This window comes from Zonotrichia albicollis, chromosome 3 (assembly GCF_047830755.1).
Source record: "Zonotrichia albicollis isolate bZonAlb1 chromosome 3, bZonAlb1.hap1, whole genome shotgun sequence".
In the NCBI taxonomy this organism is placed as follows: domain Eukaryota; kingdom Metazoa; phylum Chordata; class Aves; order Passeriformes; family Passerellidae; genus Zonotrichia; species Zonotrichia albicollis.
Genome location: NC_133821.1, coordinates 55644676 through 55672484, shown reverse-complemented (window position 1 = coordinate 55672484; position 27809 = coordinate 55644676). Strand labels below are relative to the sequence as shown.

Genomic DNA, 27809 nt, shown 5'->3' with positions numbered 1-27809 from the left:
AACTTTACAACAAAGCATCAACTTTCTTTGAACTGGACTGAAAGTAAGTATGAAGGCCAGAAGAATTATGACTTTTCAAATAATTTCTATCTTTTTCATTTCTTTATATGACAGAGGAAAAGCTTTCAGGAGCTGACAAAGCCAGAAGCAGCTGCCATTCTTTAATACAGTTGTTTGAAAAGGAGCAATGAAACAACTACTTGAACATAAGCCAAGAGTTCTTACCTGGCAGTTTTTTCTCCACTGGCTTCTGTTCAGGTTTCTCAGGACACTTAATTGTCAAAGCTTAAAGAAGAAGGGTGAGGCATTAGTGAAAGAACAATAAGCCCTGTTCTGGCAGAAGCACAGTCTTTCTAGTCTCTTTTTATTACAGATTATTTCTCTTAGCTCAGCCTGATCTCTCAAAAATTAGGAGGTAGCCTGCATCTCAGCAGTTAAGATAACATTAAGTCATTATCTGAAAATTAATTAATGAAAATAACCAAGTTTTTATTCATCTTTGGTAAATTACAATATTGTAGAGGTGGCTCCCTAAATGCTTAAAGATTTTTTGGTCAAAATGAGTATTTACTTAAAAATGCTTAATTTCTATTTCATTTTTTTAAAATAACCTGCAGTAGAATGGAAATTGCTTATTCAGTTTAAAACAGGCTTTTGGTCCTCTCAAAAGCATCATACAAAGACTTTCACAGGATATAATTAGCCTAATTATTTTACAGAGATTAAGAGACTTATTCTTAAACAAAGGTTTATTTTATGTCTAGCCACTAAGATTCCTTATTCTATTTATTCTTCCACATTAATGCATTAGAATGTAATGCCTTAAAATACTATTTTGCCCATGAAGTAAAAATTTTCAGTTCTTCTGTCAGCTGGGAAAAACAGCTACATGAATTTGCAAGTCGAGGATGCAACCTAGATTAAATATGTAGACAGCTCCAAATACCAAAGCTACCCATGTTTTTCTTGTCTGTCCTAAAGAAGTTATAAAAAAGGTAAAATAGAAAACAGAGCAGGTGAGATTAAAGCCTGAGATGTCTTTTGTAAAGAAGCCATTCACACTGTCAGAATGGAGTATCAATAACCTTTGTTTTCCATTAAATCTCAGTTGAGAAAATCATTTGGCTTGGGTTGAGGGGGAAAATGAGGGTACACAGAATCAGCTTTCCAGTCAAACTCACTGAGACAGTTCAGAAAATCAGAATTACAAGCTGGAACTTTTTGTTCTTCATCTACACCTAGGAGACATGAAGCTCATAAAATAGTCTAAATGCAGAAGGAACAATTTTGACCATTTCTGGCCTCTTACTCAGGAGCTGATTTTTCAGAGTCAAAGGCTGTTGTCCCTTCAGTTCTCCTTCTTCAGGTGCTCCATATTCTGTTGGAAGAAAAGTAGAAGTAAGAAAAATAGAAAAGTAGTAGAACCCTTTAAAGACTAAAACTGAAGACCTAGGACCACTGTGGTGCAGGATCAGGCAGGAGTTCCCTCAGCACAGCCATGGTGGCTCCTGCACCACACAGGGCTGCAGACACGAGCCTCGGCCAGCTGCTGCAGCATCCAGGACAGCATCCAGGGAATGCTTAACATTCCCACTGCTGGGAGAGCAGATGGATGGATGGATGGATGGATGGATGGATGGATGGGTGGATGCACACAGGTGCTGGAGTCTCTGAGGCCAGGAGCCAGAGTTCCTGAGGCAGCAATGCCCCAAAGGATGCAGTTCTGTGCAAAGCTCACTGGCACACAGGCTTGCCCAATGCATGGGCTTTCCTAAGGCTGTAGGCCTTTCCTGTTGGCACATCAGGTGCCAATATCAAAATCTGAGCACCCATTGGTTTGACCACAGCATCCCAGAATTCCACTTCCTGGTCAAACCAGCACACAGCACATGGGAAAAACACCCAAGGGGAAGAGAAATTGAAAACAGACCAACCCAGTGCTGCCACAATGCCAGAGGTGAGGAAATGCTATTGTGCTCTGCTTGTACTTACTAAGACAAAGTGCTGGGTATCTAGGATGGGCAGCAAGAAATTCTTCACTTGGTTGGTTTTTCTCTGGGTTCCAATGCCCACCAGCTTCTAGCCAGTCCTTTCCAAATATTTTGCGATAATCAAGCTCTGCTCCTCTTCTTTCAGCAGGAAGGATCTGTACTGACACAGGAATGGCACATAATATGATTATAACTTATAATATGATTATATAACTTTCCAGAGAACAAAATCTAATCAGTGCCACAGACTCCTTGGTCTTATTTGATGTTCAGTATGTTTCAATGCTCCCAAGAATCTTACAAACCATGTCTCCAAATACTGAGTGATCCATATATTCAGTATATTTTAGAGCCATTAAGCCCCTCTGTGTACCCACTGAACAATAAATTAATATCTAAGCAAAGATTTTGCTGTATATAGTGATGGAAGGATGTTTTGTGTAGCAATGGATCAGATGCTGCTTCTGCTCTCCTTTATGATAAACATTTGCTGAAAGTTTGATTTGGTGTGGATTATATTTTTCTATTGCAGAAGGCAAATGTTGGTATTGCTGTCACTGAAACAGATCAGACTATGCTGCTTTTTCTATTTTTTCTTTCTTTTACGAGTATGGTTTTTGTATACAGTCCTGCAACTTCAACACAATTCAGGCATTGAAAAAAAACCACCATTGACCCATCTTGTCCAAGTCCCAACTGAGTTGGCAATGTTCACAAACAGGGCTCAGTCTTGTACTGAGCTTGTGACTGCCCCGCTAACAAGGGGATGGATTAGTTGGCACTTTACTTTTCCTGCACCCAAACAATCAATAATCTTAAAAGAAACTGAAAACAATTCCCCAGGCAGTGATTTAAAGTTTTTGCCAGACTCATGCAATTTGTTGAAGTATCACCCACCTCACAGTTGTTCAAAACCTCCAACTGGCTTATCTTGGCAATAATGAGCTGTTTCAGGGTCTCTGGGTTCTTCTCCGTGTCCACGAAGGGGTTATTGTTACACTGCAGTGCCCGCAAACTTGGCAGTTTATCCAGCTCATTGATAGATGACCACTGAAATGGAAGAGTCTTTTCAAGAAATATGTAACTTCATTTCAGAACAATACCTGGTAACACTGATTTCTCCTGAACAACAAACATGACTGGAAAAATTCTTTTGATCGTCTGAACCAAGTACTTGGATCCTGTTCATGTAGCTAAGGAAAGAACTGCACTCCATTTATTTAAAAAACAAACCAAAACAAGAAATTCGAATTTTAGATAATTAGAATTCTGTGAGAGAAATTATAAGGTAGCTGCCATAACATTAATGTTAAGAAATATTTTTACATTTTAAAACTATGCCTCTGTATTGAACAAATTGTTCAACAGTTAGCTCAGAATCTTACACATAAAATGAAATTTTAAAAAGCAAACATAAAGTTACTCTTAAACAAAGATGCACTTATTTACAAAATGTGAAACCATCACAATCTAACCTACCTGTGATATTTTATTGTCATTTATTGCAAGGCGTTTTAGCGAAGGAAACATTTTAGTTTTGCATCCTAGGAAAAGAGTAACAGAAAACAGTGAAAACTTTAAATTAACAGGATTTTAAAACTATACATAAATTACTTCTTTTACATACCAAATCCAGCATCAGGAAAGTGTATAGAAGATATGCCAGTGTTTCTAAGTATTAGCTGTTCTAATCTGAAATTTAATAGACACAATGATCACTGTATGTGGCGCAGGAAGTTATTTGCACAGAGATACAACCTGATTTTTTTTCTCTTCTTAATAAAGATTTTGATGTGGTGCAGCATCACTGACTAATGAAAAGCAGCCTCACAGGCAGTACCCAGACTTCAGCCGTGTTCAGATAATAACATTTTCAGTGAGTAAGTGCAACAATTTCAAATTTCATAATGGCTCCTGGATTTAAAATGTGTGATTTTCTAAATGATTTTTTTTAAAAATAGCTTGTGGCTATTGAAAATCATGGCTGCTGTTTTGGTGCACAGGGTAAGATGATAATTCTGCAAATTAGCAAAGTGTGGTAAATCACCTTCATTTCATAAGTGTATAATGAAAACCTAATAACACACAGCTGAAGAATGTGTTATTATCCAACAAAAGCAAGATTATATTAAAATAGCTCAACTAAATAATGCAGTTACTCTCCTCAAGAGGGCAAAATGCCTCTATTTCAAGATCTCATGAATCTTTCATGCAACATCAATACTATCACATTTCAGCCAACAAGGACAACGGAGATGAATATCTAGGACAAAGAATTTCCAGCAAATTTGTTTACAGCTACCTGGGGAGCTGTGCTATGAGATGCAGCTGATTTCCATCCAGTAGCTGGTTGTCTGAAAGGTCTAACAACTTCAGGGTCTGCAGGACATTATCAGGCCTGATATATTGGAAAAAACAAACACAAAACCAGAACATTTAAAGTTATTGGCCAATAAAACCACTATTTTCCTAAGTATATAATTGCATGCACACAATTGTGCACCTTTATAAATGTTCTGAAATACATCATGTGAAATTTGCATCAGTTATTGTTGTGGTGATGTAAATGCTACAGGAATGTAACTTTATGTGCTGTGTAACTGTGGTACACCAGTGGCTTACAACTGACTGACTCATGTTACTCACCTTTCCAAAACTGTAATATTATTAGAAGAAAGGTACAACTCTTCAAGTACTGGCCATCCTTGAGCACAAAGAAGAACCTAAGAGCAAAACTTCATTTAATATTACAAAAGATGGGAATATTTCAGAAATTATACTTCATGCATATTTGCTCTGAATGTGTTCAGAACAAGCTATGGCTCTCCAAACCAGAGGAACAATTATTAAGGACTTCCTAGTGTTCCCTTTCTCCCAGATGGCTCCCCTGTGCCTGCATCTGCCAGCACAGATGACATCAGAGGGGTTCTGCAGTCACAGGACTGTGAGTCCCAGGCTTGTGCTCACCCTCACAGTTGAGACTGGAAACGGAATAATTTATTCAGTGAGTTGGAGTGACCAGGTATTCCCTACGATGAGGTGAGGAACTGGCTGTACAAACTCTGTACATGTGCAGAAGTTCCAGAACCTATGTATAGCTAATACACATAATACATCTTGCAGAATATTTTTAATATGTTAATTTTTCAGAGCTTGAAGCCTTTTCTGTCTTGGGACTGTGCCAGCCTATAACTCACTAAAAGCCAAGAACTGCATGAATTCAACACATCCTGAAGTTTTCAAGCACTCTAAAGAAAATAAATCAATTCAAAAAGGGCTACAAAATTAACAAAGATACTTTTGTATTTGATCTTGTGCCTTGAAATTGTATAAAAGGTATTATTTTACTTTACACAGTTCTATTTAACTTTACACAGCATGAATCCATCCAGCTGCAGGCCTATACAACTGACTCATAAGACACCATGCCAAGGGTAAACACTGAGATCTCCTCCAGAGGCAGCCTATGACTTGGAACTCAACTGTTTCACCCCCAAAAATATGAAAAGTCATATCTGTAACACACAAACACCAACTCAGATATAACAACTTTTCCTGTTCCAAAGCAAGAGCAGGGAACAGATATTTCATCTCTTTAATCTGATAGTGTTCCCCCATGTCAACAAGACAGACCAAAATAGGTATCCACTGGTGATGAAAAAGCATGACAAGAAACCTGCAGAGTCAAGAGAAATGAGATGCACGTTCAGTAACAGAGATTGCTCCACCACAGCCCAACATTGGGATGGCTGGATGGAATAAAAAGAAAAACTGCACAAGCCTGAAGTATCTGAAGATTTTTCAATATGACTAGAAAATTGCTAAATGATAGGTCACAACACAACTCCAAAAAACTCAAATTGCCAAATTTCCAGCTACTGCTTAAAATAGCTTCCTCAGAAACAAAAGTTCAGAGATCTGACATGGAATTAACCCCCAGGAAAGACTGGGGCCTCATTGTGGATAGCTGATGGGGAGGTAACAAATACCCAGAAGAGAGCCACTGATGCTCAAAACCAGAAAAATGGAAATGCAAGAGCCATTGCAGAAGAAATAAAGATAAGAACAAGAAACAATTGTCACCATGTAAGTTCATGATGTTCCTGTACCTTTAGTCTGTTTATCCCAGGAAGAAAATAATATAATTGGGAAAGGCACAAAGAAGCTAAACAGGAATTAAAACCATGAAACAGAGAATAGCTGTTCTAAGTTACTTTCATATAAACCATTGGGACTTACTAAATGAAATTACCAGGCAGCAATATCAGAACCCAAAAAAGGTTGAATTTATGTTAAATGATATGCACAGCAAAATTTTCAAATGGGTTCTTAATACAGTTAGATAAATCATGAAACAAAAATATCCACAAATATTAATTAGAGGTATATAGTCTTGAGCTCACAAAGCCACACAATTCCAGATTACTTTCTAAGAAGCTCTTACCATGTGCTTACCCTTTGCCTAGAATTTTTCCCAACTACCTGCTGCTACTTGCTAGTGTCAGAAGCATGATCCTGCACTTCTGTTCTAACCCAGATTTTTCTTTTACCCTGTATAACAGTAGATTATATTATAAATACAAAATCTTAGTTTGAAAATAGAATCACAAATATAACATTATGATTTAAATGCTGAATAAGAAAGAAAGGGTTTGGAGCCATAAATACAAATTCATTACACTCAGATGCATTAATTCAATTTCTAAGTCAATGGCTGCTAACTTTAAGTCATTTTACAGGACATTTTTCCCCCCTTGAAAGTTCTATGTTATGTTTTGAACAATCAATCAACAATTCTACAGTAATAAGCTCTTTTACTGATATACTAATAATCTCAGAAGTATGTAGATATATGCAAATCATATACTAATGAAAGAATTCTTTCTGAAAACTGATGCTCAAGGCATGTGAATGTGTAGCTCTGTATTACTGCATAACAGTTAAGCATGTCCCTCTCCTGTGAAAAATACTTCAAAACAGAGGAACAAACTAAAACATGAAATTATAACTATCTCAATGCCATATATTCTTACATATAACAACAAGTAATTTTGAAATGCTGTTCACCATAAATCATTTTCATTAAAATTAAAACACTCCTAAGACTTTTGCTTATATTGCCATCAACAATTTAAATGTATTTCTCATTTGCTTGGATTATATTCATGACTATTTTCTATTTGAAAGTTGAATTGTCAAGTAACTCCCCTCAGAGCCTAAGCAGTGACATTTTCAAGTAATTTGTTCACAGAGTACTGATGTCAGGCCCATGCCTTTATTTTTCCCCTTTTGTTTGACTGCCCTGGAACACCACTTTGAAGCACAGGCTTATGTCTCCTAACTTACAGGGAATGAACTGGAACAAATGTATAAAACAGATTTTGGAACCAAAGATGTCTTTATGGCCTATGACAAATCATCAGCTAAAGCAGAGTCTCAAAAAAAGAAAAAACCCAAAAGCTGCATCATTTTAAATTGCTCTGGCTAAGCTGGGGCTTTCTCACTGCCATTGAGTTAGCCCTGGAGAACCCATCTGCAGCCATGGCTCCAACAGCCCTTCAGTCACCCCATGGAGGGATGAAGGACAGCTGCTGGCAGGTACCAACATTTTAAACACCACAATGCACACATTTACTCTGAGGAGCACCAGGTGACACTTAAAGTGTTTGCAGCCACTTAATTCTTCCATTCCCTTCACCATTCATGTTGCTGCTACTGTGGAAGGATTATCCACTGTCCTGCCATAAATCCCACAGGCAGTTCTAAGAGCACAGTGAACGGACACTAAACAAAAACACAGCAGTGACCTTCCTCTAGTCCTGCTGCAAAACAAGAGAATGCAGAAGCTTCTTTCTACTCAAGCTCCAGTTTTGTTAAATGCTCTTTTACTGGACAGCTGATCTGAAAAGTCATGTAACTTTACAATGCAGTACTATAAAATCTGACCCTGAGAAATCCAAATAACAGTTTGGAATTTAGAAGCTATTCTAAGTACCAGGACACTGAGATGCACGTCCCAAGCCCCATCTCTGAAAAAAGGCCCACTGCTAAGCTACAGCTGACAACAGGACTTCATTCCTAATAAGACACCATAGCAGGAGAGAGTCATTTAAGTGCACACATTTCAGTGCCTGAAACGAGGCAGAGCTTTGTTTTTCCTCTGCTCTCTGCTGCCAAAAACCAGGCACCATGTGGTTCAAGAACCATCAGTATGGGCAAAGATACCAATCAGCCTCCTGCTGATGCTAAGTGAGGCCAAACCAATGTTTTTCTCATCATAAGGAAATATTTTCTTTCTCTTTGCATTTGTTCCATTGAATGCAGACAAGGACAGGTAAATTTTCAACAGCTACCACAAACCAAAAGGTTTTCACTTAAAAAAAACTTTGGGACACGAAGCTATATTGTACTCAACTGCTTTCTTTTGATTTGGCAATTTACAGATGTAGATGAAGTAAAATGTTTCTTATTAGACTGCTATGCCAGTATCACTTCCTTCATTATGTAGGAAGTACATTAGTCAATATGTAACTAACACAGTTACCCAACAGCACCTTTTCTCAGGATGATTTGATTTCAGTAGAACAATACAATGCACAAATATTTATTGTGCTTCCCTTGCCTCAGAAACCTAATGATATTAAATTTAAAAAAAATCAGGAAAGGCTATTACCTCTGTCCATGTTATTTCAGTTTGATTAAGGGCCAGAATCTTCAAGTTTGAAAATGCACTGGATGTAAAAGTTGATGTAGATGGAAATTTCATTTTGTTTTCACTGCATTAAAAAAAAATTGCATAATGAATAATCACATTTATTTAAGTCATTAGTTTGGAGCTACACATTAAAGAAAAAGAAATTTATACCCTCCAAAAATTAAAATCACTGCCAAGATGTCACATATTTTAAAATAGAATAAAATATATTTCAAGTTATATTCAAACATATTCTTTCCTAATTTATTTTCCTGCTTCCAGAATGCATATTTATTCAAGAATGCATATTTATTCCTCTGTGGCCTCTTTCACTAAGTTTTCAACATGAAAAGAATGATTTTCATTAATATTAAATGAAACAAAGCCAGAGCTTGGGCTTAAGCTCCTTAGTGTTGACTGAAAATGAAGAGCCCACAAGACTATCCAGACCCCAGCAAAACAATAGTATGTAAAATCCCCTCTCAATATGTAAGCATCACTACAAAGAAGAAAAGATAAAGACCCTCAAATCTGCAGTCTTCAAATCAGTTTGCATTATTCACCCTGAAAGAGAAGTTTTTATTTCTTTCCTAAGGTGTAATCTACCTGCATATTCTCATAAAAATCGCTCAATGTAGTTTAGAGTTACACACTTATGGGTAAAATTTCCACATAAAAGCTGGTGGATGGTTAATCACTTTTATTCTTCCTCCAACATTCCATGCACAAAAAAATCAGTAACAGATTTACCTTCTTGCTGTTTTAAAGCAAACAGAAGGTCAAAACAATACAAAACTGATTCAGACTCTATCAGTTTGTAGTTGTAAGCATCAGATTCCAGAATCAATCTCCTTTTGTTTTCCATTTTTTTTACAAAAAACTTCTGAAGAGCCTTCAGTCTAGAGTATCCTTCTCAACAATGAAAAACTGAAAAAATTATTCTGGGTGAATTAAAATAAATTTCTCTGTATTCTCATGCACGCTGATAACAATAAATCATTATATGCTCCAGGCAAAGATGGATTTACAAACAACACCCAGGTTGCAAACAGCTGTTCATTGCTAAATATTGAAGAAAACAGAACACCTATAACTACTTTAAAAATACATTTTTGTCACAATAACGATAAGAATAAATAAAAACCCTGGTGATTTAGGCTGCTATTTAATCCACTGTGTTACTTCACACCAGAAAATTATTGTGGCATGTGCCAAGTACTGTGTATAGGTGTATACTAGAAATGTTCTTTATTTTGGAATTATTTTATGAATTTTCTTGTTTCAATAGAATTGGAGCTTTATTTAACAACATCCTCCTTCCTTTTCCAATGTCATCATTGTACAGGAAATTTTCCCCTAGATCTGTCACCACGGTCTCAACAATTTCTTATCAGCATCATTTTAGGACAGAAATAGACAAAGATTTGGGATAATTAAGGTTTAGTCAAAGCATTATGGACAATTATGTTTAGTGTCAAGACACAGTTGGCTAAACAAAAGTGAGTTCTTAAATGCAGACCTGCCTGAGCAGCCAGAATGTATCAAGAATAAAAAAAACCCCAAAGATCAAATCTTAAAACTTTGAAGAAAATGTTCTCCAGAACTTAGTTTTAGACAGAAGCTGAATTCCTAGGGTTCTTCTTGAATACAGATGTCAGAAAAATATAGCCCACACTACAGCCCACAACTTCAGCAGCTGCTTAAAAACAAGATTCAAAAAAACCAAAACCTTAGCTCCCATTAGAATGAGTCTTGTTGTATCCAGTTACATTTAGAAAGCTGAATCCTGAGCCTCTTGGTTTTTGTTCCCATCCCAAAGGAAGAGAAACCCAAATATGAATATTTATACCTGACATTAAGTGTTTCCAGATTTTGAACTTGAGAAGCAATAGCTGCTACTGTCTCCCAAGATGATATCAGATTTTTTGATAGGTTTATATGCCTCATATCTGAAATTTCTTGTTAAGAAAAATAAACTTATCTCAAAACTGAACTTCCTTTTTTCAGAATTAGAATTAGGGTTTCGTATTGAATCAAAGAGAAACAGATTACACTAAGGGATGGTACTGCTCAGTTACAGCAAATTCTATTTTGATTTCTGATATGGAAATGGCTTATAGTTTTATAGAAGAGCTTAACCACACAAATCCTCAAATGGATTAATTTCTATACTGACAGGAACTCTTATAAGTCCTTAAAAATTAACAAATAAAAACTGCTTTGTAGTTTTGTAACACTGCCTCCGCATGCAGTGTACTAAACACATTATTTGTTATATATCGGAAACCTCTGGTGTCTACAGAACATATCAGTTCTACTTCTATATGGTTTTCTATTCTAGGGAATTGTTAAAAAAACCATTGCTGGAGCCTTCTGAAACTGCAGTCACAATAACAACCTATGACTACACTTCTATTTTTATGCATAATTTGCATTTCCTCTCAAAAATTGTAGGCGCCTGGCTGTTTAACTTTTTAACATTACATTAAACTTTTAAATATAAACTTCAGGTTTAATTTTTTGTTTTTTTTTTAATAAAAGCATACAAGTATCATTCAGTGACTTGAACATTTGGAATGCTAAAGTATGTACTTTATTTATGGCATCATGCAATACAGCAAGAAAAGGATACTGGCACATGTTCTGCTGATTTCCTCTTCCTGACCAGCATGGCTCACTGCACACTCACGCACTGAGATATCCACCAGTTTGTTCAGTTGTCTGCGTGAGAAAGAACATTCTGTTAGGTAATCTTCAAACAGAAATAGGTGTGTTACATAAATGCCTGGTTTTTACAACTCCATAACATCCTTTTCATGTGTATCTCCTTGGGAATTAGCAATGTGCAGATTACCACACTGCAGTGTCATTCGCACTCAAAAAGAGATACATCTCTATTTTTTGCCTTTACATCACTACTACAAAATAAGTCTGGTTGAACCATAGTTCCAACTGAAATAAAGAGTTGGTAAAACAGATTAAATATAGAATTGGAATTTAATTAGAAATTCTGAGTTAAAAAGGTTTCTTGCAACATGTTTTTCAAGAAGTTTAGAGTTATTTGGGCAGTCTTTGTATCACTTATCAGAAGTATTTTTGACTGCTTAGTATGCTCTGGGAGAAAAGGAGAATAGTTGTGGAATATCAGCTCAGAAGGAGACTGCCACCTACTGAACTAATACATCTCTTCTGCTGGGGGCCATTAGAACTGCAATTTATGACACATCATGAAGTTACTGCTTTTCTTATCCTTCTAGGTACATAAACATGACATCAACTGATTGAAAAACTTCTTCACTAGCAGTACAGTGACTTTCTGTCTTCCTCTCTTGGCTAGAAATTAATTTGTGATATGAGTAAACAAAGACTACAAAACACTGTACAACACAAAGAAAACATTAAAATACATCTATTTTAAAAAGACCACGCATGTGTATGATGACTGCCAACATAATGATAATTTATCACTCATTTCTCACCAGATATTATCATCTGCTTCTTTATGAAACCTGAATGAGGATTGTTAGCACTTAAACATGACATAATCCCAGTTTGTATTTGTAAAACCTGTAAATTAGGAAGCCAATTGGAGGATTTCTTGTCTCCACCACAGTGCAGTCTGGCACAACAATTTAATGTGCATGGCAGTCCTTACAGTTGAAATACTACTTGACTGATCAATCACTAATAATGTATCTCAGATTTTCATATATGACACTTGCCTTTGCTGTTCTGCAACAGAATCCATGCCAACAAATTCCACAGTCTTTGTTCCAAACACTACTGTATTCCCTGTGCCACACTGAACATCCTGCTCATCATTCAATCCGTACCGATCCTTTACTGCAGTAAGAAAATCTACGCCAAAATTTGCCTTGTTTGGCCGGATGAACGATCCTCCTTTAGGATGCCTAGAACAGAGCAGTCAGGAAAAGCTGAAATATAAACTGTTATCTTAACATTCACTGACTAATTAATTACTGCTTTAAACAGAAGTACTGAGAGCCAAAGCAGTCAAAGGCAATTCTACAGGCTAATTGTGAATATCACTGTTCCCAGCGAGCCAGGTAAGACTCTCAGAGTATCTTTGACAGCACTTGATAGAAGTTCACATAGTGAGATACCATGAGAACTGGAGCACCAGCTCCCTAAAATCAAAATTGCACATCAAAATTACAGTGTCAGTCCCATTATTAAAAATTGTGGTGGTGTTTGCAGGGGCCCCAGGATGAAGGAAGAGATGAGAATCTTGACTCCATGTTTCAGAAGGCTGAATTATTATTTTATGATATATATTATATTAAAAGAAAATTATATATTAAAACTATACTAAAAAGAATAGAAGAAAAGGATTTCATCAGAAGGCTAGCAAAGGAATGTAATGAATAATAAAATTGCTGCTTACAGCCTCAACACAGGTGGCTGTCATTGGTCATCAAGTAAAAACAATTTCACAAGCTGGGTAAACAGTTCACCAAATCACATTCCAAAGTAGCAAAACATGGAGAAGCTGAAGCTTCCCAGCTTCTCAGGAGAAAAGATCCTGGCAAAAGGTTTTTTCATAAAACATGTCTGTGACAAAAAAGAACTGCTCTGCTATTTCCAAACTCATTATGATGTCAGGTTCTCCAGAAAAAGAAGTTTCTACCTAAGGATAGACACAAAGCTACCTAAATCATACAATAAATGTGCCTGGAGTTTTATCAAAGCCTGAGGAATACTCAGACTAGTGAATGCTACATTGTATTTGACTTGCATCATTCACTAGTAATTAACACAAATGACACAACATACAAATTGTAGCGCTCAGAACTCTTATACAAACACGCACTTCGAAAAATCCTGATACCAACTTGGTAACAATTTTGAATATTCAACAGAAATATCCAACCAATCATGCATATTTAAGTCAGTCCAGTGCAGTTTCTTGGCTTTTCTAGAGCACTGAAAAAACTTTGTTGCATTCCTGCATCTTACCACGCAATTGCTTTGACATTTTCTAGCAAAGTTAGCGAGGAAACACAGTATCAGGGAAGAAACAGCAGAGACAAGCTATGGGAATGGTGAGGCTCTGATAGGAGCATCAGCCAGAAAACATCAGGAAGAAAATTGGTAGCTATGAATATCTGTCGGCCATCAAGCTGAGAAGACAACAGGCTTTGGTAGGAAAGTACCAGGAGGAAGACATCACTTGTGTAAATAAAACTTCTCAAAACAGCATGTGAGCATCAAGTGTCTAATTAGCACACAGTAATATAAACTACCAGTGCTACAAAGTTCAAAATGCTCACAGTAAAAACAGTAACTAAAGGCCCAAAATCTTATGAACCTATTACAAGTAGATAGAATAGTTTGGGCACCATGTATTCACATTTTTGTAAAAAAAAATCAGTGCTGGAAATTTCCTGTGCCAGTTTCATTTATTAGCCTTTCTACTCTCATATCCTTAAGAAGGACCTAGGTAGAAACTTGATAATATTTACTTTCAAAATATTTTCAGTCTAGTTTTGTAATGACTATGTTTAGAGTGCAATGATTACAAAAGAAGCAGAAAGGCAAATTACTGAAGAATATAAATCTGGTATGAACTTTTCATGTTTGATAAGCATTTTCAATACATTTTTAATCCAGCAACCTTCTCTTAAGTAATTTCTTCCATTCCTTTGAAATTCTTCATAGCTTGCAAACACTTAACTGATTAAAATATTGAACTTTCTCAAGAGTAAAAATGATGTGATTCTTTTTTAATACCTCTTCTTAAAACAGTAAATTGCCTTTTTATGACCTGAACTAGAACATCTCTTGCCTCCAAATATATCACTTCTGCATTTAATTAAGTCAAACAGCTTCACTGATGGCAGATAGTACAGGATTCTGCTTGTGGCTCTGGAAAAAATCCCTGTACTCCTGTCTATCTGTACTTCACACTAGGTCCTGCTGTCAATTTATTCTGACAACAACTATCCAATTTCCTATCACCATGATTTTGTCATTACCATCCCTCAACACTCAACAGTTCTGCTCTCCTCAACCCTCTCACCAGAGCTAATCTAGAACCTCACTTCTGCATCCCTCCTGTCATGCCATTTCTCCCTGTCATAGCCAAGGCCTTTGGGTTCCTCCATCACCACATCCATTCCTAAGCCCATTTCTGTCCTATCAGGTCACCACTTCTATTGGCATCTCCTTCTTCATTTTCTGTGCAAGAACCAGTTTATCCTTAGGTAAAAAAACAAAACAAAACAAAACAAGCAGAGGAACCTAGCTAGCTACCCTGTCCCCTGTCATATAAAGCTACAGGAAAATTGAAAATTTTAGTGTATTTATCTCTCAAGACACTTCTCTTTTTGTCCTGATCAAAAGGTGATAGGTTTTCTCTCTCCTGTTGCTATCACTTCCCATTACTCTGCATGCTATTATAAGTTAACTAATGTATATTTAAATCCATTCCAAAGCCTAAGCTTCTTTCTCAGTTCCAGTCTATTTATTTGATCTACTTTTTTAGGAGCTGTCACAAAAGACAGGAAAGGAAACTGCAATAGGAACCTATTTTCAGGCAAAATTATTGTGCATTCAAGGAGAGAGGTCAGTGTAACTCATTTTCCCTAAAACACACTGCCTGTATGAAATTTCACATTAGGACATAGGAACTGTACAAGCTGCATGTACATATCAAACAAATAATGTACAGCACATGGACTAATGCATATACACACCTATTAGCCATCAGTCTCCCTAACTGGGAATTAAAGAGATAAATCCTAATCCAAAGAGTCATCCAGCATGCATATTATGAGATGGAAGAACCTACGGATTACTGATCAACCTGACTTAAGATGAACACTCAGAAGTCTGAGAACAGAGATTTTGTTCTCATGTATGCAAATTGTTTTGCAGCCAGAACAAAAGACTGTGAGGAAACAGAGTGGTAGAAGATATGGCCCAATTTCCTTAAGCAGAAAATGTGGAATATGCACAAGTGGGGCTCTGGCAAGTGGCTGGCTCTAGTTAATACTGACACTTCCTACTGACTTTTAAAATAGGAAGGTTGACCCCAATCTCAGAAGTCATCTTCTAGGACACTTCCTATTCATGATTCAGTAGCCTGAAGCACACAACCCATCTGCTGCCATGCCCAGGGTGCTTCAAGGATATTCATTAAAATTTAGATTAGCTGTCAGCTTCCACTGAATAAGGAGGAAATTTGGCATAATTCTTTGCTAATGTAAAACAAAGTGATGGCACTGCTCATCATTACAGGTACATGATGGCTCTTCATATGCTAGGGAAATATCACACACACACTTCTCAGTACTGAAGAAAAATGCAGGAGTACATAAATCATAACAGCTACACACTTGAGCTGTCTGACTGCAGAAGCTGTGAGCCACAGAGAGAGATGTCAGCTTTATCAGCCTAGGCAGTAAGCACGGATCAAAGGGCTTCTTTGCCCAGTACAGTCTGTTTGCAATGATCAACTCCAGGCAATTACCACCATGACTGCAGCAAATGCACTACAAGGCTCACAAGGTGTCATAAAGTGGAGCTGTTTGAATCCATGAATGTCTTTTCTACACAGACCTGAACAGATCTCTTCCCTCTAGGGGAAGGTGTTCAACAGACAAAACTTCTATTAGAAGAATCTACACACAGCAGTAAAGGAAATCCTTCGAGTTTTAGAAAGAGGCTGTGGCACCAAACAATGCTTATAAATGACATCTAACACTAACCTGCCATGGTGTATTAAATTCCTGACTGAACAGAAGAAGCCTTGCAAGCATGAGCAAGTACTTCAAGTTCTTGAAAGTTTACCTTAGTTAAACAGACATGAAACTTGACTCTGGGCTTTCAAAAAACAAGGAAAGACAGACAGACATCTGCAGCTTTAGATGCCACCTTGGGGTTCTGCTGGTGCACAGAACATGTTTGGGACAACCTTTTGTTTCAACACAGATCTACTGGCAGCAAAGAGCACGAGTTTCTGATGAACAAAACTTCTCAACTGAAACCTTCTCAGGAATCTTAGGAATGCTTTCTGCCTTTGCAAAATGGAAATAATTTTTTTTCGTGGACACTAAAATGATATTCTTTCCTGTATGTGAAGAGTTGTTTGTTCTCTAGGTAGATATTCCTGGAGGTGAATGTGTCATCCTTGAAGAAAAAATAGCCTAATTTAATATGAACAGATCTTTCATGGAGCAGATAATCTGGAACAAGAAGCAGATCATCATGCAACAAGAATAGGACAACCAGGGGAGGAGGGTGTGCTGTAACCCACATTTCCCAGGGGAACACATGCATGCAAATGTGTCAGTGGTTCTGTGGGACCAGAACATATTGGAAAGCACACTCATGTTTCAAAAGCTGCATACAAATTTTAACACAGTTTTAAGGCTTGATTTACTCATTTCTCTTGAAGGACTGCAGAACATAATTACATTATACACTACTGGAACTGACAGCTAAAATAGTAGCTTCCTCAGTTATTAAGAAACAAGATCGTATTATCAGGGAAAAACTGAACACAAAACCACCACTAGATTGTGCATTGCCATTTCTAGCTGATACTGGGCTGATGAACATGCTCATGATGTCAGTATAATTTGAAGCATGGCTGTTTTGTTCCTTGGTACTCATATTCATAAGAAGTTAAATTATCACCACATAATGAGGCAGATAAATGTACTGCCTTTTATAAAACATAAAAGTTGAGGTCATATTTTCAAAAAATCTACTATAGAGATCACATAGAACAGTAAGCAGACCTACTGTTTCAAGTAAGGACTTGAAAAGAAAGAAGATTCTCTGGTAATGAGAATCTCAAAATCAGTTTCATTTTCCTCTTATGGTCTTATTTTCAAATGTCACTCTGAAAGATGTGTTTTTTAAAGCAGTTATTTTCAAAATTGCCTTAATTTTGAAATGTCCTTTCACTGCATTTGTTTACAGCACAAGCTACTTGATCAGCTGCTTCTGCTTATCAGAATTCAAGGAGTGAGCAAAGTAGCCTTGTAGGCAAAGGATACTTATGATAAGGGGAAAAATACAGCATTTTTTTCAGATGTGTATATTCATCTTCAAAGAAACATTATTCCCTCCTAATCAGTAGTAGTAAAGAGGTAATGTTTTCAGTTGTGGGAGTTTGGGGGATGTTTTCAGTTTTGTTTTTCAGCACCCTTTTGCTAAAATAAGGTAACTATTTCTTACTTAAGTTTGCCTACATTTTCCCAATAGTCAACAGAAGAACTACAAATGTGTCTGCACACAGGAAGTTATGTCTGTTTGTCTTGGTGGGCTGCTGGATCTATGTATTTTCTTAGAATCCAGCAGGACCTCTTCTGATTGGAAACTAGCAGAGCACAAAGAACAGGTATTGAAGAACAACATGTTTGAAGACCAGAACATTTACATTTGTTATGGGTATTGAGCTTCACTCAAAACATTGATTCTTACATCAAGAATCAAGGTTTCTGAGATCTCATCTCCTGGAAGCACACTAATGGCTACTAAAACCCCAAAAGTCTATACACATATATATAATATCATATATATATAAATATATATATACATATATATACATACATACATATATATATATATATATATAAATATATATATATATATATATATAAATATATATAAATATCATACACACACAAATGTAAAGCAATCGAGTTTCTGAATAAACATGCATGAAATGTTCAATTGCTTTTTCTGTCCAGAGAGATTTGGAATGGTCAGCCAATTACTTCTATTTTTTTTTTCTCCTGCAGCAGAACATAGCTAGCTTCAGCTTGGAAACTGTTTCAAGTAAATTCAAAACATTTAGGAAGCAACTTCCACTAATATATTAATTTAAGACTTGGTTGTGCTGAAACCATCACTTCCAATTCCTTAGCTGAAACAAAAAAATCCAGCAATGTTGATTTTTTTTCTTGTATTAAGTGTGTTTAGCCTCCTCAAGCCTTGTTTTATTATTATTTAAATACTAGGGATACAAGGAAAAAATATCCAGTCCTCACAGGTGGTGTTTTCTTCTTATTTTTCTGCAGAATAGATTTTGTTCTCTCATCCTTCACCACTTCCATGCTCAGGAACTTACTGAGCTAGCAATCTCTAGTATTTAAGAGTTATTGATGACTGTCTTCTATGAACTCATCCAGTTACTATTTAACTTATAAACTTGCAGCTGTTGCATGTGTCCTGACATAGAAATCAATGACTTGCTGCAGTTAATATCCATCTTAGAGTCCTGTATTCCACAATTTCAAACATGTTAAGTGCTCAAACCCTTTCACTTAAAAGTAATGCCTGCATATATTTAAAAACCCCACACAGCTGCACTATGTTTTGCATATACTAAATCTAATGAATATATTTACAATTCCTTAGTGATACAAATATAACCCAAATCATTAACAGGAACTTGGCATTTTCCCTTAACAAGATATATGCAAGTCAGCTTAAATTCAAATACAAACAGTATTTGAGACACTTAATATGCACCAATATTTCAGTTCAGAATTACCTAATGAAAGTCACTAGGAAATACTGATTTCCTAACTAAAGTAAAAAATCTAAAACCTACTACTAATAATAATAACATCCAAAAGTCTCATTTTTATAACATACCTCTGAAAACATGACTTGTATTTTCTAAGTATTTACTATACCCTAATACTTGTAACTGGATAAATATCAGGATAAATAAAAATCTATGGGTTAGCTGGTCAGAGCACTCAGAATTATGATCTTTTTAATATTGGCCAACTGATAACAGAAACATTTGCCCTAAAAATTGCCAAAGGGCCTTTTCCCATGAGCATCTCAACGCCACACATGACATGCCAATGCTGTGAACCAACTCACCTGCACGTAAAATACTGTGTTCCTTCATAGCTGCCATCATGCTTTCCCCTCTCCGGATCATCCCATTCCACGCCCAGCCAAATTCCTGAAAAAAAATGGTTGATACTTTTTCAATTTTACAGCATCATATCCATAGAAAGCACGGCTGGAAAGAACCTTTGAGTTCACTCAGCCTAACCTCTGTCAAAGCAGGAGATTATCTACATTTCTACCAGTATGTCTCCTACGCCTAATTAAATACCACTTCACATCGAACCACCACTTCGGATCTGAAGCAGCCGCCTGATACTGACACTTCATAGACATTGTATGATTATTCCTCCATATCTCAATCTACTGATGAGGATCTTACTCCTCTAGTATATTAATTACAATCGACTTCCAATCCTTAAAATCTGGTTTAAACCCAGAGAAGAGTAATAAACATAATCGTATTCATACTAACCCTATCACTAACCCTGAGCATCCTCCTAACTGCACTAAACTTTTGACTTGCCCAAACAAGCCCGGACTCAGAAAAGCTATCCCCATACGAATGCGGATTCGACCCCCTAGGTTGTTGCGGTGTGTTGCAATGTCCTGTTTTAAACTTCAGGGTCCCTTCCCAGGTGTGCCTATGCCTCTCTCCCTTCCCCCTTGCTGAGTGAGTCCTGTCAATCAGGCTTAAGATTCCAGCAAGGCGTCGTGTGGTTGGTCCCTCAGGCCTGGGGTACATTGGATAGGTGTCCCTAGTCCCTTGAGACCCTGCCCCTTTCACCTGGTTGGTAGCTCACCTGTCCCCTCCCCTTCCCCTGTCCCGGAGCTTAAAAGGTTAATCAGACCATGCGGCCTCCATTCTGTTGGCAGCAGTTGCCCTGGTTCAGACCTCTGTAACCATGGAATAAACATCTGGCAACCCTCCAGCAGAATCCTCTCCTTTTCTCTTCACCATCGCCAGAAGCTCTCTCTCCTGAGGTAAACGGAGTTCCTGACAAGCCTGGACTTGCACCAGTGCCCCGCTGCAATCTCCAGCAGCCAAGGTATCTCTGGGGTAAAGAACCACAGAAGCCGCCTTTGGCTCAGCAGCTAGGGTCACACTGACCCAGGCACAATCTAACTGGTTATACTGGGATTCTTATTCCAATACTAGGTTCCGCTCGACTCCCCTTCTCAATCTGCTTTTTCCTGGTAGCCATCCTTTTCCTCCTGTTCCATTTCGAAATCGCACTACTCCTCCCCCTAAAAAAGTCAGTCGGGTAATTTGTTACCTAGCCAGACCCTGAAAATTTCCGAGGAGAGAAAGATTGCAACACATCTGGTGAGCATATTCCAGGGCTGCATTGTAGTGTAGCAAGGTAATGGGAAAGGTTTTCCTGCTGTGGCCATCATCCCTTACTGTATAATCTAGCACTTGTAAGGAGAGTTTGGCTCTGCCACCTTTGTACCCAGCTGTCAAACAGCTGCAGGAAGCCATTGGATGGCGCTTTTACTTCTCTTCACCACATTAACCAAGCCCAGATCCCTCAACCTCTTCACAACACATGTGTATGGTCAGTGCCCTTCACCACCCTGGTAGCCTTCCAAGACTCCTCAAAAGAGGAGACCTCTGAGATCCTCTCAAGTTTGCCTGCATCCCTCTCGAACTGGAATAGCTCCACAGCAGATACATTATTCCAAGGGTAACCTTGTCAAGAACCCCATTCCCAGAGAGGGATAAGAGCTTCCTTTAACTAGCAGGCCACGCTCATCACTCCCCTCTAAGGTAACCCAGTACAACATGTATCTCTGCTTGTTACAGGGGTCACTGCTGGCTCATATTCATAACAGTATCCAACTTCACTCCCAAGCCCTTTGCAACAGACTCTCTGAGTCACTAATACTTTCTGGTCCATACTACATGCAGAAATTTATCCTCCTTGAATCTCTTGGGTTCAAACCTCAAGTTCATAAACATTGAGCTGGATTGCAATTCTACCTTGCATCACAGCAGCCATTTGAGGTTGAACACTGTTCATCACCCAAATCACTGAGGAATACATGAAACAATACACACCCCAGCGTTTACTTTGGTAGTACTCACTCATTACAGATATCAAGTCTTTAATTACTTTTTCACTTGACAACTTTCAAATAATTTAACAGTCCATTAACCTTGTATTTCTTCAGCTTCCAAATAAAATTCTTTACGAAGACATTATTCAAAGACTTACTGAAGTCAAGGAATATTGATTTGTACTCCCTTCATCCACATTCACAGTCATATCATCGTAGAAAGTAATTACATCTACCAAGCACAACTTCTTCTTATTTACAAGTACCAAATACTCCCAACTACCATCTTGTCCTTCGCAGGCTTGGAAGTGGATTCCAAGGAAACATGCTATGTCATCTTTCCCAAAACTGAAGTGAGGCTAATGAGTCTACATTTCCTGGTCATCCTTCTTGCCTCTTCTAGAACTGTATGCAAGGCTGGTCTTCTTCCAAGCATCAGGAATCTTCCCATAAATTTGAACATCTATAGTGGGTTGGCCCAGGCTAGATACCAGGTGCCCACCCAAAGCCACTCTGTCACTCCCCTCCTTAGCTGAGTAGGGGAGAAAAAACACAACAAGAGGCTCATGAGCTGAGATTAGGACAGGGAGAGATCACCCACTGATTACTGTCACGGGCAAAACATGACTTGGGGAAAGCAACTGAATTCATTATCAACCAGAATCAGAGTAGCCTACTGAGAAGTAAAACAAATCTTAAAAATACCCCCACCTCAGCTCTCACTTTTTCCTGGGCTCTACCTCCTCCCCTGAGAGGTACAGAGAGGTGGAGAATGGGGGTTACAGTCAGTTCATCAAAACTTATTTCTGCTGCTTCCTCCTCAAAGAGGGTGGTCCTTCCCCTGCTCCAGTGCAGGCTCCTCCCATACAAGACAGTCATCCATGGAATGGTGCAACATAACTCCTCCCTACAGGCTACAGCATGCTTCCTTTGGAACTACACCCCTTCCTTTGTTCCTGGGGTGTAGTCCTTCAGGAAAAGGCTACTCCAGGACACAAGACCCACCAGGAAACCTGCTCCAGCAGGGCTTATCTCTCCGGTCTACCAGGAGCCTGCTCTGGTGTGGTCACCACTTCCTTTCAGACATCCACCTGTGTGTGCCTCCTCCATGGGCAGCAGGTGGATCTCTGAACCCCCGCTGACCCCCTGGGCTGCCAGGAAACAGCGTGTGTGTCTCAGTAGATCTGCAGGGGAATCTCCTGTCCAGAGTGTGGAGTATGTCTTTCCTCTCCTTCTTCATGGACCCTTGTGTCTGCAGGGCTGTTCCTCACACATATTCTCACTCAGCTCTTCTCTGGCCACAGCTACCTTCGTGCAAAGAGTCTCTTTTCCTTCCCCTTCTTAAAGAAGGTTTCACCGAGGTGCAACTACTATTACTGACGGGCTCAGCCTTGGCCAGTGGCAGGCCCACCCTGGAGCCGGCTGGCAGCGGCTCTGTAGGACATGGAGAAAGCTTCTGGCAGCTTCTCTGGTGGCAGATGCCACCCCTGTAGCCCCTGCCACTCCCAGAGCCTTGACACACAAACCCAACACAATATGTTATCACCTGGTCTGGAGATCTACCTCTCACCTTCCCTGACTGTCTGCACAGAGATCAGGGAAAAGACTGTGAAGTTCTTCTTACACTCCTTTTGACAACTCTGACTTCTTTAAGAAAAAAACCTAAAAACCTCACGCAGATTAGAAGTCACCACATTTACACAAGAACAATGAGGAAAATCAAGTTGTAAATTGCCACGTTTTACTCGACGCTGTTGGGTTTTTTTAATGAAAAACAACATGAGTAGAACCATGAGAACAGCCATAAAACGTGAAGATTATTACTTGTGTGGCAGTTACCTGCAGTAGGAGACACGCTGCCCACATAGCGCACAGTCCCGTAGTCGGTGCCACAGGCGACCCGCCGACCCAGCGCATCGGGAGGCAGCCCGGCAGCCATTCCGGGGCCGCGGGAACCGGGCTGCTCCCGGACCTGCAGGCACAGGAGGAACGCCCTTAACACGCGCGCAAGCCGCTGCTCTCACAACGCATCTACTTGGAGCTGCACTTTTGCCGCCCGGCGCCGCCCCGTGCCGCTCCCCGCTCCCGGAGCCGAGCCGGCTCCTGTGGGCCGCCCTCAGCCCCCGCCCCACACGCGCGGGGCCGCGGCCGCCGCTCACGCACCGCCGGGGCCGCTCCGCTGCCGCACTTCCGTCCCGCGCCCGCCGCCCCGCCCCTCCCGGCTCTCGGAGGGCTCCGATTGGCCGCGAGCCCCGGCGCAGCCCTGCCCTGGCCCGCTATTGGCCCGCCCCGCCTCCTACTCTGCTCGAGACACCGCCTTCAGGGGCAAATCGGCCCGGGGCGTCGCCGCCGTGGAGCTTTCTGGGCAATGGTGTTCAGCGAGATTGCCCCGCCGCGCGGATTTGCAGGCCCCGGACTACAGCTCCCAGCATGCCGCGGAGTGAGAGGCGGGTGCTCTGATTGGGCGAGCCGGGCGCGCGGGGCGGTGCCGGGTGCCCGTCCGTCCCCGGGAATTGCGCCTCCCGGGGAGTGGCCGCAGAGTTGCGGCGGGCGGTGAGGAGAGAGGAAAGGGGCCCCGGGGAAGTGGTGTCGTGCTGTAAAGCAGCACGGGGTGGCCAAAGCCCTGCGGCACCGGTGAACCGACACTGAGTAAGAGATGGTTCCAGTCCGTAGCTCAAGGCTGGGGCGCTCTCACGGAGCAGCAGCTGAGGAGAACGCGGGCGGGTCGTCGAGCAGCAGCGCTCCCCCGCAGCACCCCCGCGCCAGGCGGACTCCCACACGCTTGTATTCCTCTGCACGCTGCTACACTTGCTGCTGCATTTAGTTCAACATTCAGTATTTGGCGGAAATATCCAGGGGGGAATCCAGGAAAATCGAAATGTCCACTGCGCATAAGATTAACAGCAAAAAATGAAAGACCTGAGTGTGTTCTAGTACCAATCGGTGAGGAACAGAAATTGAGTAAGAGCTCTTCAATTTGACAGAGATAGGTATGGCAAGATCTAAGAGCTGTATTTATAAAAATCAAAGTATCCTAATTGATGTTTTTCACCTTTCTAAATCTCTTGTGTTTCATAGTTCAGTGTCTCATAACAGCTGAATGCAAACAATATCATTTGAATGTTGGCACCACCAAGACTGGAGCAATAATGACAGTAAATAATCAGCATCAGCTCTTTCAGTCCTACAGCTCCATTACATGAAATCTGTCTGTCCTTTTGGCAGGCAGCATATTAGTACTCTTTACTCTGAGGCTGTGATACTGACTACAGAAATGAGATATGGTTATTTGGTAACACTAGTACATTCCAATCAAAACAATCTGGATAGTGTGTGTATTCTTTAGCATGCTGATAGCTTGCATCTTCAATTAACAGGCTTTGAGGGTGCACTTTACTCTCTTGCACAAAGGGAACAGCCCAGCAAAGAGCTCTGTGCCTTTATTTCATAGTCCTCCCTTGCCATAGGTAGTGTGTTATTTCAGGCCAACTAATAGAATTGGGGGAAAAATAGATACCCTAGTCCTCCTTCCCCATTTTGGTGGGGCTGCTGTCTCATCTGGGTTCCTAAGCCCACTCGTCTCCCACAGAGGGCACTCTTGGAACGATCTATTCCAGTTTCAAGCCATGTAGCTGAAGGTACGAGGAAGTGGTACAAGTGAGAGCAGTGAGGCCTCTTGGTCTCCTTTTGACTCCCCCACTGTTCCCAAGGTCAAAGCTGGGAGCATCCTCCACTTTGTGTACTGCCTGTCAGGAAAGGCACTGAAAACAAGAAAATATTTTTGCTCCTTCTGACCCCAGCTGCCCTTGTTTTATCCCTAGCTTGACAGGTGATGCAGCCATTCTCACAATCTACATGCATGTTGTCAAATTTATTTCTAAAATGATAATGAGAATAGCAAAACTTACGGCTTGTTCTTTCTGTTTCTTTGTACTTCTTGTTTCAGTGTTGTAATCAACAAACAGCCATGGCTCATGATCTGCTTGACAAGGAACAGGACAGTCCCAATGCCAAAGAAACTAGACCCATTTAACATTTTCATATCATTACTGTAAATTACAACTTCGGCATTTTATAAACACGTAAGTAAAAATGGATTTAGCTTCTGAATTTATTGAACATTCAGGCTGGTTGGTGTAAAAGGTAGGAGATTAGGTTTATAGCACAGTTTTTACCCTTCTGTGAGTAGCAATGACAGTTCCTCTGTATGGCTTTTACTTTGACCTGTACATTCCATCCCACCTCAAAAGAAAGCAGTTAGCTATAGGTTCTTCAGTCAAAACCACAGAAAAACTGTTTGAGTTAGTTCCATGCTTCATATGGTAACTCTGCAATTACAGGAAATTCTACTTTTAAAGAACTTTGGGGTTTTTTTCCTTGCAAACCTTTTTCCCCCTTCAATCTGTTCACACAGGCTTGGTGTCAGCCTGGTTTTAATAACTCCAGTCAGTGAAAGGTTATGCCTCCCTCAGCCAACAGAAGTTCTCTGTAGAGTAACACACATCACAAGAGAATAAAAGAGGTTTTATGTATTTCAAAATACATAAATAAAATGTATGCATTTGCCATTCTAGAGACTTCAGTAATTACTGAGTGATTAAGTAGCTTACACTCTATGCTCTAGAAATAGCAACTGCAGCATTATGAAGAGAGTGAAAATGACCTACTGTGTGCAAGAGATGATGCAGCTGCTTAACTGTCAGCATGTAATGCATGCAGCAATGAGTAGAGCATTTTCCAGGAGCTCAAAACCAGATCATTATCTATGATTTCCCTTCACCTCAGAGTTAGTCTTCTACACAAATTCATGTCAGGTTGTGCAGTGCTTTCCCTGGAAGTGTCACGTTAGGCCTTCTTGGTGTACCTGCCATGGTTCTCTATGCTGTACTAAACAGATAATCAGTAAATACCTTTTCAGTAGGTCAACTGAGAATGTACTTGTTCCATAGGTGAGGAACAGGTGAGGAACACTACCAGGGTTAATGTGGTTTAACCTGCATCTTTATCAGAAGTTTTGCAGATTATATGCTTGAAGTGAGCTAATGAATCATGGATTATTCCTAGCCACACCTCAACAAGGTGCCTTTGAAGTAATTTTAAAATAAATGCTGCAAAAAAGGTTGAATGCTGATGCTCAGCTGTGATAAAACTTTTTCAGGAAGGGTGTTAGTGTGAGGTAGCAATCAACTCAAACAGGCACATGGCAAATTATGTTTCTCTGACTTCAAGAACAGAAAAATTGTTAAGAGAAGGAAAAATAAAACAGAGTACATTGTTTCATTCCTTTATCTGTACCTTTAATAAAATCTTTAGATGATATATGTAAGTTACATAAATAATTGTCAGAATAAATAATTTTTAACTAAAGTATCTCTCTCAGTCTATTTGGGATGCTCAGGGAAACTAACCACACACTTTAGCTTTTCCTAACTAAGCCAAATAAATTCTGTAAAGAAGGCAAAATTACATGAGGCAGCCTTAGGAGGCCAAAATGAGTTTTCTTATTCTGAAGTCCTTTCCTTGGCCTTTGTCCACCTGCCAGTTCTGGCATTCATCAGGCTCTTGCTGAGTGGGATAATTCATTAACCTGGACAAAAACTAACTTCCCTCTCTCAGGGCTAGTGAGTTAAGTTCATTCATAAAAAGACCTAACAGGTATTACCACCAAAGCAAAATGGATCTTGAAAGCAAACAGGTAGGGCAAGGAAAGTAGCTCAACCTACATGAGACAAAAATAATTTATGGTCATATAAGATGTTACAGGCTCCAGCTTCCTGGAAAGAAAGTTTCAGGCATTTCAAGATTGCAGAAAATCTTGGATCAATCTTAGATTACTTTTGTGAAGACAAATTATGAGCCAAGAATCAACATTTCAAAAGCAGACCCAGACTAGTATGTTTGTCCAGGATCAAAACCGAGTTTGATGGTATTATGTGTGCTTGGTATTAACAGCAGAATAGAAATATAGATGAAAGAAGAATTACAGTGGAAGTACTAAGCAAATAATACAAAGAGCATAGTAAATACCAACCTGAAACGTAAAATGATGAAGATGAGACAAAGTAGAGCAACAGATGCCCACATGGCTCTTTGCACATGAATAAAAGCCTGATGCAATTCAGTGGTAAAGGCATATTAAAGTTCAAACCAATTTTTACATTAGAAATGCAAACCATCTCACAAACCCCACATTTTTATACCTTACTAGCATTTTAACAATAATT

General features: G+C 39.4%; 1 protein-coding gene across 1 annotated transcript in view; it reads right to left on the bottom strand.

Annotated features, from left to right (window-relative positions):
- TBCE (tubulin folding cofactor E) overlaps positions 1-23873 on the bottom strand; it is a 33750-nt gene extending 9877 nt beyond the window's left edge. Inside the window, exons 1-15 of the mRNA XM_005487590.3 lie at positions 23749-23873; positions 23425-23557; positions 19555-19639; positions 12408-12596; positions 11318-11406; positions 10535-10634; positions 8665-8767; positions 4638-4714; positions 4294-4389; positions 3619-3683; positions 3471-3535; positions 2889-3041; positions 1993-2146; positions 1310-1378; positions 226-285 (exon numbers count right to left, since the gene is read on the bottom strand). Of these exons, the coding sequence (XP_005487647.1) occupies positions 226-285; positions 1310-1378; positions 1993-2146; positions 2889-3041; positions 3471-3535; positions 3619-3683; positions 4294-4389; positions 4638-4714; positions 8665-8767; positions 10535-10634; positions 11318-11406; positions 12408-12596; positions 19555-19639; positions 23425-23524 (1405 nt within the window). The 5' untranslated portion in view covers positions 23525-23557; positions 23749-23873. The remainder of the gene's footprint in view (positions 1-225; positions 286-1309; positions 1379-1992; positions 2147-2888; positions 3042-3470; positions 3536-3618; positions 3684-4293; positions 4390-4637; positions 4715-8664; positions 8768-10534; positions 10635-11317; positions 11407-12407; positions 12597-19554; positions 19640-23424; positions 23558-23748) is intronic.
- Between the last annotated feature and the right edge of the window lie 3936 nt (positions 23874-27809).